Source organism: Triturus cristatus, chromosome 6 (assembly GCF_964204655.1).
Source record: "Triturus cristatus chromosome 6, aTriCri1.1, whole genome shotgun sequence".
In the NCBI taxonomy this organism is placed as follows: domain Eukaryota; kingdom Metazoa; phylum Chordata; class Amphibia; order Caudata; family Salamandridae; genus Triturus; species Triturus cristatus.
In genome coordinates, this window is record NC_140589.1 from 1,845,566,958 (window position 1) to 1,845,584,639 (window position 17,682).

Below are 17,682 nucleotides of genomic sequence, written 5' to 3' on the forward strand. Positions count from 1 at the left end.
TGCACGTGCGACAGGAATTAAACTTAAAAGAGCCCTTTTTAGTCAACCAAGTTGTTTTTGGGGTGTTTTCTGGGCTTGATTTAACAAGGGCATCCCTCATAGAGGGAGCCCTTCTAAATGTGATTGCCGGTAATTCTGGCAAAATAGATTTAAGTGTGATATCGGTTAACACAATAGGCCACTGTGAATATATCATATTGCGTATCTTTTTCTCTTGCTGGCTAAAAGTGGTAATGAATCTCACATTCATTATATCTGTCTCAGAATTGTGTTGAACAGGGGATATCACTTGTTCTTCTTTGACAATCAAAAGTTCTTCCCTAGGTGACAAATTGACTTTTGTTAATGCTGAATTCAAAATTTCTCTAGAATAACCTCACTCAAGAAAACGGACAAAGGACAAAGGCTTCTTGTTGACATGTCTTACAATCTAGTTCCTCACTACAGATACGGCGAATTCGAAGGAATTCGCCGTATGGTATACTGTGAATTGTGTGGTAGGAATGGGCACTGTCCGCATGTAGAATGGAATTCCCTGCGGTAACCTTCCGATGTAATTTGGTATGCAGCTTGCCCCCACTAAAATAGAGAGACACATCAAGAAATTCAACATTGGCATCATCAATATTTGCAGTAAATTTCAAATTTAATCATTAGTACTGATAGAATCAACAAATTCATTGGCCATCTGTCTACTGCCCTTCCAAATCATACAGATGTCTTCAATATAGCGCTAGAAGTACATCGCATTATTTGCCCATTCAGTTTGGTAGTTGGCCCTGAGGACATGCTCCTCTCACCAGCCCACATGTAAACATGAATAGCTGGGGGAGAAGCATGCCCCCATAGCCACGCCTCTCAACTGCTGATATACCTCAGTGTCAAAGAGAAACAAGTTGTTATAGAGACATAGTTCAATCATCTTTAGCAGCATTATGTTATGTTCTCTCATGCCAATGTCCCTTTCTGATAGAAAGTATTTAGCTGCTGCTAAACCATCTGAGTGATTAATACTAGTGTATAGCGATTCTATATCCATTACAACTAGTAAGTAGTCAGGCTGCCATATTACATTCTTGATTTTGTTTAAAAAGTCAGGAGTGTCTTTGACAAAAGATGGTAAGGCTGAGACAAGAGGTTGAAGGAAATAATCCACGTATTTGGAAACTTTTCCCAATAGACTTCTTTGTGCGGATATTATTGGCCTACCAGGAATAGGATCTGTTTTTTTATGCACCTTAGGCAAAAAATATAGCATAGGTGTTACTGGGAATTCCACTTTTAAAAAGTTCAGTTCATCTTTAGTTAGTAGGCCTTGGCTTTTCCACTGCATTAAACATTTTGTTACTCTCCCTTGGACCAAACGCATCTCTTGTCTCGATGATTTTTTGTAGCTCGAAGTATCACCCAGATGTCGATTGGCTTCTGCAAGGTATTGATCTTTATGCCAAAGCACAACGTTGCCGTCTTTATCGGACTTGTTAATTATGATGTCATATTTTCTCTTTAGTTTGTTCATTATAGTATGATATTGAGCATTTTTGAAATTGTTAGTTTTTATTTTGGAGTTGACGTGACGGTTCAGTTGTTTTAAATCTTCAGTTATTCTCTCTCTAAAAATGTCAACAGCATCTCTTTGCATAAGAGGTTGAAAGGTGGATGAAGGTTGAAAAGGGCCAGGAGCTAGTTGGTGAGTGTTAATGCCCATATTTTGTAATTCTACCATTCAGACACTTATACACCCACTCATTCTTCAATAAGCCTTTCCCTATATATATTAAACATATTTAAACTTTACAGAAACACACAGTCACTGGATGATGTCATCAGTGATGTCATTTGAGATGTCATCAGTGATGTCATGAGTGATGTCACTGACCATGTCATGAGTGATGTAACATGTGACGTCATCAGCAGTGCATTGCGGGGGCGCGAGTTATAGTTAGCTGAACTAACTAAAACGGGGGAATTTCTATGGTTTTGTACGAGTGGAATGTCCAACTAACTATAACTTTCCCTAAAACCTATGTTTTTTTCAGTGAATTTCTAAAGTTTTTTTTAAATGCTAATTTCTAACTATAACGTGCCTGAAACCTATGTTTTTTTCAGTGAATTTCAAAGCTTTTTAAATGCTAATTTCTAACTATAACGTGCCTGAAACCTATGGTTTTTTAAGTGAATTTCAAAGGTTTTTTAAATGCTAGTTTCTAACTATGCCTACAGAGGTAGGACTTGTGAAGAAAGAAGAAAAAATTGACAGAAAGAAGCAAAAGAAATGCAGAAAGAAGCAACAGAAGAAAACAAAAAGACAAAGAAAAGTGCAGGTAGAAGCAAGACATTTGCAGAAAGAACCAACAGAGGAGCAGAAAGAGGCCTTGTTGCAAAATCATCCTGTGCCCACAACTTTTTCAGACGGGTACTGGTGCTAACTGACTGACTAACTAACTAACCAGGCCTAGAGTCAGTGCTATGCTAAAAGACACTTAGAATACAGTGAAAACACTTACATACACAGGGAACACTATGCGTTGGGGTACCCCTGTGATTAGCATGACCTCCTCTGCAAGTCCCTAGTACATAATAGGGCTGGGGGATTAAAACTACCTCTTAAAACGTGCTACAGGGCGCGTTTGCACAGTGGTGAAGGGAGGGGGGGCCTGAGGTGACATGTGTGCAAACACGCCCTGTGGCTGGTTTAAGTTGGGAGATTAAGTCCCCTTGAATCCTGACAGTCCCTGGGGTCCAACTAGCCAACCAGGTACCTCCAGTAAGCGTCACAGAGCTGCGTTGCAGAGAAGTGTAAAAAGGGGCGTGGCCTGGCCCACCTCTCTGCAATGCAATGCAGTGGCGCTTACCGGAGGTACCTGGTGGTGTTGTTGGCCCCCAGGGACCCTCAGGATTGAAGAGGAATTAATTCCCCAACTTAAAACGCACCACAGGGCATGTTTGCACACATGTCGCCTCAGGCCCCGCCCCCTCCCTTCACCACCGTGCAAAGGCGTCCCGTGGCACATTTTAAGTTCGCGGATTAAGTCCCCTTGAATCCTGAGGGTCCCTGGGGTCCAACTAGCCCACCTGGTACCTCCAGTAAGCGTCACAGATCTGCGTTGCAGAGAGGTGTAAAAAGGGGTATGACCTGGACCACCTCTCTGCAACGCAGCGCAGTGTGCTTACTGGAAGCACCTGGTGGGCTAGTTGGCCCCCAGGATTGAAAGGGAATTAATTCCTCAACGTTAAACGCACCACAGGGCGTGTTTGCACACATGGCACCTCAGGTCCCGCCCCCTCCCTTCACCACTGTGCAAACGCGCCCCGTGGCACATTTTAAGTTGGGGGATTAAGTCCCCTTGAATCCTGAGAGTCCCTGGGGTCCAACTAGCCCACCATGTACCTCCAGTAAGCACCACTGAGCTGCGTTGCAGAGAGTTGTAAAAAAGGGCGTGGCCTGGACCACCTCTCTGCAACGCAGCCCTGTGGCGCTTACTGGAGGTACCTGGTGGGCTAGTTGGCCCCCAGGCACCTCCAGTATTTAAGGGGAATTAATTCCCCATTGTAAAACGCGCCACAGGGCGTGTTTGCAGTGTGTTGTTAGAAGGGGGCAGGGAGGGAGGCCCCGTGGCCCCCCTCCCGGGCCACTTCTAGCCCCGGGGACCCCATCCCCCTGGGCTGGCCCTCTCCGTTGGGGACCGTGGGGAGAGCCCCAATGCCCCCACGGTCCCGCCGGCTCCCCATGTCCTGCAGGAGCCGGAATTGTTTTTCCACATGGGGAGCTGCTAACATGCAGCAGCTCCCCGTGAGGAAAAGCAATCTGCTTTGCTTCATTGAAGCGAGAGCAGGTTCCCCTGCTCTCGCTTCAATGAAGCAAAGCAGTTTGCAATGACAGGGCAAGAGCCGCGAGATTACCGCCCTATCACTGCAAACAGCAGTGTCCCGGGGGTGGGCACCCCGGGACACTGCAGGAGCCGGCCCTGGGGGTGGCGGTCCCCAGGGCCATCAAGGCCCTTACACCGATTGCACAGCTCCAGGGGGTGGTCCACGGGGCTCGAGGGTCCGTTACGGACCCCCTATTTTGAATATTAGTGCCCCGGGGAAGTGGCAGTCCCTGGGGCGTGTGGGGGGGCCATGTCCCCCCCCCCGCAATTATAATTAATAAAAGCCCCGGGGCTTGAGGGGGCCTTATCAGCCCCCCACACTTTAAAAATAAGAAGTCCAGGGGGTGGCGGTCCAAATGACATTTGTGAATGACCCCGGGACTTGGCCCACCCGGGTGCTAAAGAATAATGAAGCGCGGGCTTCGTTTTAAAAAAAACAAAAATCGGCCGAAATTTGCACTGGGTACGCGAATCTCGACGATTCTTTTATTGAAAAAAAGCTTTTTTGGACCCTGGGGGTCCTTGTGGGACCCCCTGAGCAGGCCTAGGGGGTCAGGGTGTTTCTACCCTGCCTCCTTTTCTTTTTTTTTGCGTTTCTTTTTCTGTTTTCTTGTGCCTCGGTTACTGAGGCACAAGATGGCTGCCTACACTTCCTGGTTTGGAGTGTGGACAGCCAAATAGAATGCAGCTCGTGATCGAGAGGATGCGCGGATCCTCTCCGCGCCTCTAAATATCGAACCTTTTATTTTTGATTTTCTCAGCAACTACTGAACGGATTTACACCATTTTTAAAAAGGTCGCTTTCTGAGCCAAGCAGTACCTTTTTGCCAAATTTGGGGTAAATCCGTTCAGTAGTTTCGGCTGTATCCTTACATAAAGTTTCCTATGGGAAATGGATTTTTTTACTCTTATTTTTTGAATTTCTCAGCAACTACTGAACGGATTCACACCATTTTAAAAAAAAAGGTCTCTTTCTGAACCAAGGGCTACCTTTTTGCCAAATTTGGTGTAATTCCGTTCAGCAGTTCGGGCTGTAGTCGTGTCTAAAGTTTCCTATGGGAAATAACATGGAGAAAACGCGTTTTGGGACCCCCCTTTTTTCTCAGCACCGCTTGGCGAATCACCCCGCAACATTCAGGATAGGAGCTGACCGGATCAGGACCAACGTTTTGAAAATTTCGCGAAGATTCGTCAACCGGCACCAAAGTTATTGGGAAAAGAAAATACGCTTTTTGAATAGAAACAAGGTCCTAACTATAACTACCTACTGGCGCCCTCCAGTAGGTTATAGTTATATATATATATATACATATACATATACATATATATATATATTCTAAGCATACAAACATCAATAGATTAAGATGAGGATGTGACTAAAATGACTCAAATATTACTGCTGCAGAGCATTCTGCAGAGATCTATATTCCACAAAACATAAATTAAACAAATGCAACAAGAAACAGTGCAGCAACCTTATGCACCTCCAAACTCCCATCACCTTAAGACTAAACAATACCATTTGTCAGTTCCTTGGACAACAGAGCCTATGCTAGCCAGTAATTGCTGGTTGTGTTTAAAAGGCCCAGGCCATGAAGAATCGAACTGAGACATCATGTGCCAACCGACGGATAAAGAATGGAGCCATTGATAAATACTTACTTCGATGTTAGGGAAACCACGTACGACTCTGTTCCGTAGATGGTTGAGGACTTATTTGTCTTGGTGTTTGCTAACCGTACCTTCAGGGGAAAAAGAGAGACAGCAGTCAGGTGATTGTGTAATAGTACAACATAACCAGGCAGGGGTGTAAAGTCAAGACAGTTAGCCAGACTTAAACAGGAGCATGAACGGTACAGTTTAGACATATAAATCTCCCCAGTAAAAATCACGGAAATGTACTTCATTAAGCCTTTTACAATGTAAGTCTCAACAGCAGATTTATTTAAAGTTACCAATAGCATGCAATGAGTCACTTAAAATGGATTTTACTGAGATTCAAGTAAAAGCGTCAAATGTTATAAAACTTTCTGAATGCGATTTTTAATGGTAATATAAATAGTATGGCAACCCTGCTCTGTTAACCTCCTACACTCCCAAAGACACTAGGTGCAAAGATCTTAATTTTATTGATTGAGCCCTTTCTGTATATAGTAACATGAGGCAACTGGTATTTTGCCATTGATATAGTCATTGCCAGATAATATTTTAGTAACTTGCTGTGGACAAAAAAAAGCAGTTCTGAATAGCTTGATAAATAACCATTATTCAGCAATGCCTTTGTGACCTTTATAAGGTAAATCACCGTGTTTTCTGGCCACACAGCTGACATTAGACTTCACTTTTAACAAAGAGTCAGAAGACTTTCCAATCAAGACATCAACCAACTATGACAAAATCCTTGGCCTTTTCCTCATGCAAGGTGCTGTTGTCTTCTTTGAAAGGCTCCCAAAAAGCTAAATCTAGCCACCTAACTCTATTAGACCTCGGCTTTACTGAAGGCCTTCTAAAGCGAGTTCTCACTACATCGCAATATAACAACAGGCATTGAAGCCGATTGGCAATGGAGATTAGTTATCGGCCAGTATTTGCATGTTGACTCCAAAAAAGTCAACAGTAAGTTCTGGGGAGCAGAGGGTGAACAGGCAAGTGAGGGGAGGGTGAAGATGCAGGTTTTATGTACAGGAGAGTAGCCATAAGGAAGGAATGTGAAGGGGGACATTTTTATCTTTGACTTTGGTTTTTCAATCCAATATGGATGGATCTCATGTTCTTAGCAGAATCATAGCTCCCCAACTGCGAACGGAAATGGAAATATACCTTTGCCTGTCCTGGGCATGCTTAATGAAACATATCTCATTAGGGGGAGCTATGGGTGTTTTATGACCAACTAGCAATATTTGGGAGGGAGCTGGGATGAGGGGGGCAGGGGGAATAAAAGGAGATTTTCAAATGGTGGCTCCTGATCAAAGATGTATGGCGATGGGGGAGGTACTATAGAATCTGGACATGAAGGGGGTCTGCAGGAGCTGGCTGCTAGCCTACAACAGGGATAAAGCAGAGGGAGAGCTCCTCAAGTGTTGTAGCCTACTGTTGTGCACAAGGACTGTGCTAAGGTTTCTGTTGGACCAGGGCCAGGCATTGGGGCGGGGCAAGGGGGGGGGGGGCAGTGTTTAGCAATAACATACGATTTAAAAGTACCTACTGGAGAGTTTCTTGTGCATTCAGCTTTCAGGGAGCAATACAATTGTCAAGATAACTCTTGCCATTAATGTGCCTGCTAACGAAAGAGATCCAAGCTTTATCTAGTGGCAGTTTTGAATCACCATAACGTAGCACAGAAGGTTAATATCTCTGCTGCAAAGAACAGATCTGTATTTTATGTGGACCACTGAGTGGATTACCCAGCCTTTACCAGCACTTCAAAACAAATGAAACGTATGTCAGAGAGGAGCTATGGAGAGATGAGGGGCGCTTTTGCCGGTGGTAGTGAGTATATCCGAGGAGGAGGTCATAGGGGGGAGGGGGAGAGCAAAAAACAATTGCCGCACTGGGCGCCACCAGCGCTAAAGCCAGTCCTGTGTCTGACTAAGCACAGAGTCTTGGAAGGGGTGAACTTTGAAATAGTAGGGTCAAATGTAAAGACAAACATATGGACACTGAAACTATGGGGTAGGTGTGACCCCTTAGTTACTACTACAGAGATAAATGCAGTCAGGGGGAAGACGCACACGATAGGAGGGAGATGAAAAGCATGAATTTACCCTAACATAGGTAGAAGAGCAGAAAATATAAGTGCTGGGAATCCGACTAAACGGGCTAAGTGGTTTCTTTTCGCTATGCGTTTCTACAAGGCAGACTCTCTACTAGTTTTATGCCAGATACTCACCATAGCCAGGTAAAGTCAGCAATTCTGACTAGGTCGAGACAAAAGAGCAGAGGCTGCTGCAACAGCCATGAGATAGGCGAGAGCCTAGTCTAGCCGCTACTTATACCCAGGTAAGGGAGAGAAAGGGGGATGGAGGAGGAAAAGAAACCAGACTGCACCATAGTCAGTCACGGAGATACCACCTCATTATTTGCTGATGTCTTAAGTCTGGTCGGGGGACTTCTGTTGGATCCACATATGGGTGAAGGTGGCTTGCATTGCTCATTGTGCGCTATCCTTCCACAGGATAGCCCTCCAACAGAAATATTAAACAGAACTGCAATCACAATAGCAGTCCCCCCCGAAGCAACAACACCCAACACCATCCACAACAAATCAGACAGTATGCAAAAAAGTATCCAATACAAACCAGAAATTCCATTTAGTTGGGTATAAATCACCTCAAAACAATATTCTGCATTTACAAATCGAGACAACTGGATAAACTCGATATACAAATGCAGCGCCATGCAGATGCCTAAGGTACTTGGTGTCAATATGGGCATAGCTGCTCTTCATAGTATGAAACACACAACAACCAACAAAACATATTACAAAGAACAATGAGTCCATTCGCAACACAGCTCCCTACTTTCAATTATTTGCCTCATGCAGGTCAACAAACATACCAAAGCTCGCAGATGGCAACTATCTAAACTGGTAAAGGTCTCCAGTTACACACAACACTAACCATTAAAAAATACATTCATCAGAAGTGCTACACTAATGGTGATTCAGCTCACACAATCAGGCAACAGATTCCACTCTGTGAAGGAGTGTGGGTAATTTCACAGTAAGTGAGAGTGGGAATGTAAAGGGCTCCCACTGCATTTTGCAGGGAAAACTGTAATTTGTGTTATATCACTATGTCCTACTGGAAACTAAACTGTCTGTGCACCCCTAGAGCACTACCAGGACATAGAGTCAGTCACTTGGGAAGAAGCACACCTAATGGAACTATGCCAGCCTAGAACAAGAATCCACTGGAGCCGAGAATCCAGCTCAGCTGCAGCACTCATAAGTATGCAATGAAGTCCATGAGGCAGATATTCGGATTTCTACAATAGAAATGTTTTGTATGAAGGTTCTTGCAAGTCACCTTGAACAGACCCCTTCCCATCATGATTACATGTTAGAATATATTTCAGTCTTGATGGGACTGTCTTGAAATGGATGCTCTATTCATTGTACAGATCATACAAACAAACTGGAAGCAGAATGTTAACTTTCCTTGTAATCTGTTACTGCGACCCATTGTGGTTAAAAAAAATGTGAACAAAAAGTTTGGCTAGATTCAACAGGATGTTCAAATTACTAATAAAACATACAACTTTAGCACAACAAAATATGTCACAAGTAATAGCAGAGGTCAGTCCCTTTTTCCTAAAGAAGAAATGAAGGCATTAAAGGCATAGTCGAATGACTAGTGGAATAGATCTAAAGAAGAGATCTGGCCCTATAACAGCAAGTCCAAAAGGGCAAAAATGATTTCTATGCGGAATAGATATAAGCCTCTACAATAAATATAATAATCCTATTTAAAAGGCAATAAATCAATAACCTTAACTCCTTCTCGACCACATAGGAACAGGCAGAATCAGATGTCTTATCATTGTTGGACAAAGACATCAGTGGATCGATTTCTTGGGTCTTCCTGGACTAAAGAGACTTGCTGTATGCCATCATGAGAGGCATTAGAACAGTAAAGAACAAGGTTAAAGAAGGGGAGACATTTTCAAACTTCACTATGGTGACATATTTAATATGCAATTATACTATATTAAACACTCTTCACAGATCATGCAGGTGATTACAAGTTAATTGGAGAAACCTTTGTTTATCAATGTACATTTACGAATCTACACTGTGAAAGAATCGAAAGTCCTCTACAGAGATAGGCTTTTACTCATACAGCCTACACTAAATTACCATAAAAAAATGGTCTGTTGTGTAGTGTAGGGGAGAAAAATGTAAAGAAACATTTTGAGAGCCAGAGGGGCTAAGCATTACACATTTTCACAGCTCTGTTTAAGTATTAGTACATCATTTCTTGAGTGTTTTTCTTCTGGATAGTATTGTGTTATAATGTTTTCAGCTGTTTAAATATTTTTTTTTAAAACAACAAATGTATCTGAATTGGGTTAGCTTTTCTGGGAAACATGTTTTTTAGATGTGTTCGGGGATCCCACACACGTGGAGATATTCAGCCTTTTATGAATATAGGAGCAAATCCCATGGCGAAGACCGGCATTTAAACTGAAATCATCATTTATTCCACATGCACAATGAGGCAGCTGTAATAACAGTTTGTCTCAGGCTACTATTCAGGACTTGTACACACTGCAGATTAATAATAAGCACATTATAGAATAACCTCATTAAACAGAATGGCAAACACTGATGGACAGTATTAAATAATACATTTTGAAGGTACACAAGGCTGGCAAAAGAGGAAATAAGTATCCTCAAGGGCTATATCAAATATGATATAAAGTTACTGAGGCAATTAGGTGATCACTCTTTACACTGAAAACTCACAGATAAGCCCACATAATTTTAAAATGCTCTTAATGCAAAGTTATTAGTCTGGCGTATAAAGCACAGAGAAGTATAATTTAGAACAAGTGAGATCTCTAGTCATGCCTATACTAAATATGCTCTTCAAGGCTCGCAAAACTTTGATAGATTCCTCAGGCTCACATATTTTTCTCCAGGTAAAATATGCCCCTTTCTAACAGTCTTTATGTAAGAGATCTAGTTTCAGGCACCGAGATCAGTGACAGGAACCATATTCATGCGCCCTCACATGTCAACCTGCCTTAGACAATACATGCTTGGCCGTTTCAGAAGTACTTTAGACATATTACATTTTGGCTGTCTTACATGCACACCTTTTGCATTGCGTTGGATGGGACTCAATGTCAATGTGTGGAATATCTTTATAATCTTCAAACACTCAATCGGAAGATTACCTTTATTAGGGGCATGTCCTTGGTAGGCTACTTAGCTCTTGGACAGTGTGATTGAGTTTTTTTTTTTTAAACAATTTTTATTGTCAAAAACAAAGTATTGGCATACAGCATGAATCAGTACATTGATTGTAACCCCCACATATTATGTCCAGCGCTTTATCTCCATACATTACCCAGCACAGTCTCGAGCACTGCAATACCTCTAGTGTTTGAGCAGCCTTCCTCGGGCCCATTACTAGGGGAGGACACCTGAACAAACACAGCAAATAATACTAGTTTATGCATGAAATATTTCCCTACTCGGGGATGAGAGAGGCCACAACCTCCGGCGCTAGCTGGTCCAACCTTTCTAGTCGTTCACGCTGCAGCTCAATCGTAGGGGAGATACAAATATCGCCTCGGTATCTGTTCCACTTCCCCCACCGATGGTCCCACTTCCCAGGGCAGCCCCGTCCCTTGAATACCGTATTTTCAGCAATCATGGCCGAGTCCATATCCTTTGCCCAATCTAGTACCAAGGGGACCCCGTCCACCCCCCACTTCTGTGCAATGTTGCGCTTTGCGATAGTAAAGCCCACAGCAGCCCAAGCCTGTTCGGCCAGGGAGAGGTCGGTCGCCGACCAGATGTTTAGAAGGCAGAGCTGGGGGGACTTTTGCAGCGGCTCATCACATGTTCTCGCCATTTGATGGGTGACTGCATCCCAATACTGTTGTATGTGTGGGCATTCCCATATAATATGAAAAAAAGTGCCTACTAGGTTACAGTGCCAAAGACAAAGCGTGTCAGGACGTCTACCCAGGCGGTATAGAAGCTTGGCATCAAAGTAGACTCTATGGAGGATCTTTAACTGGATTAACCGGAGCCGCAAGGGAATGGCTACTTCCCTTGGGGAGGCCAATGCTTCACGCCAATCCTCCTCTTCTATAGTGCCCAGGTCTGTCTCCCAGCTCCCTTTCAGTTTCTGCATTGGATCTGGACCGTTATTGACAAGCTTTTTATATGTGAATGAAATGGCCATGCGGTCCATGGGGTCTAGTAGTAACCTGTCTTCCAGGGGGGACGAGTCAGGAAGAAGGGTCCCCCACGGTATAGCTGTCAAAATGGCACGTCTAATCTGGAGGTACCGAAATACCTCCGATGGCGCAAGTTGGAACTTCGTCTGGAGATCACCAAAGGAGGCCATCCTCCCCTTCACCAACACGTCCCTATTGTGTCCCATTTATCAAACCCAGGGCATTGACTGAGTCGACCCAACTTTTCCGGCTCCCACAGCGGTGTCGCTTTGGTCAAGCGGTTGGACCACCCCAACTATCTCGTGACTTTGTGCCAGGTCTCCACCATACAGGCAGTGGGGCCAGTTAACTGCAATTTACGGGGATTTGTGTACAGCGCCCTATTATAACCACCCATTCCCATGAGCCAACGGTCCGTTCGGAAGTTGGGATCATCATACTGGCCGAACACCCAACTGTTAATGGCAACCAACTGGGAGGCCTGATAGTAGAGTCGTAGATCTGGCAACCCTATGCCCCCGTCATACCATCCCATCGTGAGCTTGGATAGTGAAATGCGTGGGGCTCGGTCTTCCCATAGAAGCCCCCGGATAAACGCCGTCGATTTGGGCAAAGTAGGACTCTGGAATAGGTATAGGGGCATTTTGCAGCGCATATAAAAAGCGTGGCAGCGCTAGCATCTTAAACAGGGACGCGCATCCCAGAAGGGTAAGGGGGAGCGATCGCCAGTGGAGAACATCTGACTTAAGGCGTTGAAGAGCCCCGACTAGGTTTTGTTCGTAGAAGAGATCCGCGTCCGGGGTGACAAATATGCCAAGGTAGCGAAAGCCGCGGGCCGCGACTGGTATCTCATAGCCCCTTGGACTGGCGGGGGGGGGGGGAGGGGGGACACCCCACAACGCAAACATTTGGGACTTAGACCAGTTTATACTATAGCCCGAGTGGGAACCGAAAATATGGAAAATGTGCAGCACCCGCCGTATGGATCGCGCTAGAGAGGCCAAATATAGAAGAATATCATCGGCGTATACAGAAATGCGATCCTCATGGTCCGCCGTCCACCTGAGCCCCCGGATCTCTGGATCCCCCCTGACCCAGACAGCCAACGGTTCCAACACCAGAGCGAAGAGAAGGGGAGACAAGGGGTACCCCTGTCTCGTACCCCGGTGCAGAGCTAAAGTGGCCGAGCAATGATTGTTAACCGTGACATGTGCGGTAGGTTGTGTCTATAATAACCTAATCCAGCGTATCAATTTGGGACCGATCCCCATGCAAGCCAGCACTGCGAAAAGGAAGTCCCATTCAATAGTATCAAACGCCATACTGGCGTCCAAAGATAGGAGGGTCGGGTCTTCTTCTATAGTGGTAAACCTACCGAGAGCCCCATTCACCCTCCGTAGATTGCGGGCCGTGTAGATGCCCGGCATGAAGCCAGACTGATCCGGGTGAATTAAGTCAGTAACATGAGGAAGAAGTCGATTAGCCAGGAGTTTAGCCAAGATTTTGGCCTCGACAGTTAGCAGGGAAATAGGGCGGTAGGATTTGCAATCATCTACCAGTTTGTTGGGTTTGTGGATGACCACGATGGCAGCATTACGAACATCGGCCGGGAGAAGTCCCAGCTGAAAGCACTCCTGGTAGAGGTTGTGATTGAGTTTTTTAAACCTACAGCTTTAGAAAGGAAGTAGATTGCATGAGCCCATTCAAAGAGTTTCGAATAGATTACACCTTATGTAGAACGAACTTGGTACATCAAATTCTCCTTGTTGGTTTTAGGATCCTTTTTAAATCTGAGAACCAATTTGGATTTCAGCCTGTTTTGCTAGGGATAGAGTTCTTGGAAGGAGAAAGACAAAAACAAAATCAGAAAGAAACTGAAAAAAAAAAAATCAGAACAAAGGGATACCACATGGCAACCTCTGAGAGAGAACGCGCTGTTCATCCTCTTACTGATTATGAATGTTCTTTGTTATCTAAATGAATTTTTGAATGGTGTTAAAATTAAATTGTTAGCCCAACAGTTCAAATATAAAATATATGTAGCGCACAGTTTCTTTCAGCATTCCAAAGGTGTAAACTTGGAGAGAAGCAGGAACCCTGGCATATATCCACAGCACCATCTTGTCCTTATGGTAACCTTTGATGGAGGGCCAGATGGGATTGCCTAAAATTACTAAGTGCTACCTCCTTGGGTAAATGTATAGTGTATATTCTACAATACATCTGTGTAACTGGGCACAAGGAAATGTCACCAGTTTCATTTCGGCAATGTATATTTTTTGTTTTAGCATTGTGCAACACTTTGAAACCTGGCTAGTTGGAGTTGATGACAAACATGACAAATAAATTCAACAGAGCTCAAGGTGAAACTGATCTCGCTCCACTCTCACCCCTTTCAAAGGAGTGGGACTACACTGTAAAACACCAGCGTGCCTACGTGCCAGTCTATTTCAAGAGGAGCAATGAAGGTAGGCATTGGTGACATTAATTACACTAGTGAAATAAGCAACATTTCTGAATTTGGCGCTACTTGAAATTTTTCAAAATATTGCATTGCGTAATTTCTTGTATGCTTTTTAAGCGAGTAAGCATCTCCCCATTAATGCAGGAAGCACGCATGACTCCGTGGTGAGATCTCTCACTAAGATTTGTTGTTGCTAAATGTCCCACAGGCAGGAATATGGAAACAACAAAACAAATACACGCAACACCAACCACAAGGTGCCACCTGCCACAAACCACCCCAACCAAAATAAAAATAATGTAAGAGCTATGGATCTTGTGAGACATGAAACTATACACCAAAAGAGATCCCAAGACAGACTTCAGCTTGTTGCATCTCTACCTGATCCGACTGCACAGCTTTGTGACAGCACTTGTTGGAAAATATGGTGCCTGGAAATAATAGACCAGCACTAAGGAGCTACCTGCCAGTCTAGATTCTGCAAATCCTGCACGTGTGGTTACCACTGCATCTTCCAGACTAATAAATACATTTAAATCAAGAGTATAGGCAACGTACACCGTCAGTCACAAGCAACCTTAAGGCGCATAAAGGCGTTGCCATTTGCAAGGACGCAATATATGAACCGTTAAAATTAAAATTAAGACAGATTGCTGTATGTCGGCCTAAAATACTACCAGTGGCTCATAGCCCAGAAGATGTAAGTACATTGAAAAATGCATCTTATTTAGGGGTTATATGAATGCGCTAAAAAAATGGCTTAAAGCCACACCGGCAGCTATGTTAAAAATGACAGTCAAGAAAGTGGACTTCTGTATGCCTCAGACTTACAATATCTACACTTTGTAACCCACCGCCCCAAAAATATTTATTTAAATTAAAAACATGTTTTTACATACTATACATTAACCAGTGCACTTTTTATCTATCATCCTGTCAACAGCTATTTAGTTTAAAAGTGCCACCTTAATATCTGTCCGCGAAAACAAATCCCAGCCCATGCTCCATCCCTCTGCCAACCCTCACAAAAACAAGGGGAGACTGCATCAATGAAGGAAAACGGCAAACGCATATAGTGAGAGAAGGATTAAACTGTGGAATATCGTTAATCACACAGCCTTGCGGTGCCTTACTAAGAAATAAAATATTCTTTCTGACAATTTGTTCTGCTTTTTTTTTTAAACAAATTTTATATTCATCACATGGAATCCAGTACAGTTCAATCATTCTACAAATTTAACATTCAGTATCTGAACAGCTTATTTTGTCCCCTGTTGGTGTTATCCACTTATATCATGCTATAGTAGTCCCTTATCCTATTACACCCTCCCATCTCCCCCCCCCATTGCAAGACTTTACATATACTAATGATTAATATGTTGATACTCTGATATCAAGATGTATTGTTGTCTTGTCTGTGCTATCTCCCATCCTATGTATTCTTCATGTGTATTTAGAGGCATCCTATTTAACTTGGTGTCCCTCCCCTCCAAGTTCTACAGTGTCTGATTCCTCCCTGGAGATGTTCCCACTGGGGTGGATTCCCCTGATGCGGAGTCTGGGTTCTTTTCATTTTCCACCAATGCCTCCCAGGCCCTGGTTTCTCAATTGATCCGACCCTCAACGGGAATTTCTAAGGAGAATTCTCCCCTCACATCCCACCCAAGTCCTGAGCTCTCACCTCCAGGCTGCAAGTCAGGGTTCCTCAGGGGCCTTCCAGTGTTGTGTTATTTCTCTTTTAGATAATATCATGGCTAGATCCTGAAACCTGCTGGTGACGTGTTTTGGCGTTGTGAAAGAAGAGGCCCAAGACACAATGCGCGGAGGTGCAGGGTACAGAATGCTCTATGATCGCTCCAATTGTACTGGCGACTTCCTCCTAGTAGTTTCTTAATTCTGAGCATGCCCAGAGCCTGTGGAAAAGTTCCACCCCCACTTCACTGCATCTCTTGCAAGTTGTGTCCTCCCTGTGAAAGAATCTATTGATTCACCCCGGGGTAGGGTATGCCCTGTGTGATATAAAGAAGTTAACTAATCGGAACCTAGTATTTCTCTATACCTAGGTGTCCAAATCAGTATCGTTTCCGAATCTTTATCTTCTAGTGGGGTATTTTAAGTCCATGTCCATCTCTTGCAAAGGCCAGTCAGTGGCTGGAGAGTATCCTTACCTAGAGACCCACATATATTGGTGACTGCTTTGATTCTGCCCTCTCCTTTTTTTTATGCCCCAGGGATCTGGCTCACCTGGAGGCTATACTGTAAACAAGCATGGGAGACTGTGCTTGTTTTTAAAAATATTGTTTTTGCTGCGAATTCGTTGATCCAAAATGCCGCAAAATTGAAAACAAAAATTACAAGTTTTTAACCCCCAACCGGGTCCCTGTAGGACCCCACAACCACACCTAGGAGGTCAGGGTATTGTTAACCTGCCCAATTCCTAGTTGAAGTGTTGGCAGCCAATCAGATTTCAACACAGCCAATCAGATTTCAGCAGGGGGACTGTCGGATCCACAGAAGAACCGCACTCCTAGATATACAAATTTGTGTTTTTTGTTTAATATCTCTGAAACTACTGAACAGAGTTACACCAAATTACAAAAAAAGGCTCTTTCTGAACCAAGAGCTAGCTTAGAGCCAAATTTGGAATTATTCCGTCCAGTGGTTCGGACTGTAGTCATGTTCTAAATGCCTATGGAAATTGACATGACAGAAGCGCTTTTTGGGACCCAACCCTTTTTCTCGGCCCCTGCTTAATAGATCACCCCAAAAAAGTGAAGACAGCAGCTGAAGTGACTGGTAAATTAGTTATGAACATTTTGTAAAGATTCATCAAATGGCACCAAAGTTATTGGCAAAACAAAAACCACTTTTCACATTGAAACTGGGTCCTAACTATAAATACCTACTAGTAGGTAATATATATAATATTTTACTTTTTTTTTTTTTTTTAATTTTTTATTTCCCAACATGAGAAAATTTATACACAATAAATAGTAATGACAATTACAAAGCATAGCATCTTTCAGAGAAGAAAAGGGAATTGGATTATAAAACAGAAGAGCATCTTACTTATACGAAAATATTCCATGAATTTCAGAACAATGATCCCCAAATTTTCTTGAATTTACATAGTGAACGGGTCCCCCTCGTTTTAGCTAGTGCTAATTCCATGTCGTACGTCTCTCTAACCAAGCCCCACCATTCCATAGCTGATGGTGCACCCTTTGAGATCCAAACTGGGGCAATTATCAGCCTAGCACATACTAATAAGATGGTAATTAGATGATTCTGGCTAGATTTCATATTTTGCCCGCTCATCATCACATCTACTATTGAAAGCCTTATAGGTCTCCCTAGTTTCTGGGACAGTATTTGAGCAACCTTCTGCCAGTATTCTGTTAGCTCAGGGCATGAAAAGAACATATGTTTTAG

General features: G+C 43.6%; 1 protein-coding gene across 2 annotated transcripts in view; it reads right to left on the bottom strand.

The window, feature by feature from the left end:
- IFT172 (intraflagellar transport 172) overlaps positions 1-17,682 on the bottom strand; it is a 1,173,227-nt gene that overhangs the window by 990,125 nt on the left and 165,420 nt on the right. For both annotated transcript variants that reach the window (XM_085613308.1, XM_085613307.1), the window contains exon 6: positions 5,535-5,614. In XM_085613308.1, coding sequence (XP_085469434.1) covers positions 5,535-5,614 — 80 coding nt within the window. The remainder of the gene's footprint in view (positions 1-5,534; positions 5,615-17,682) is intronic.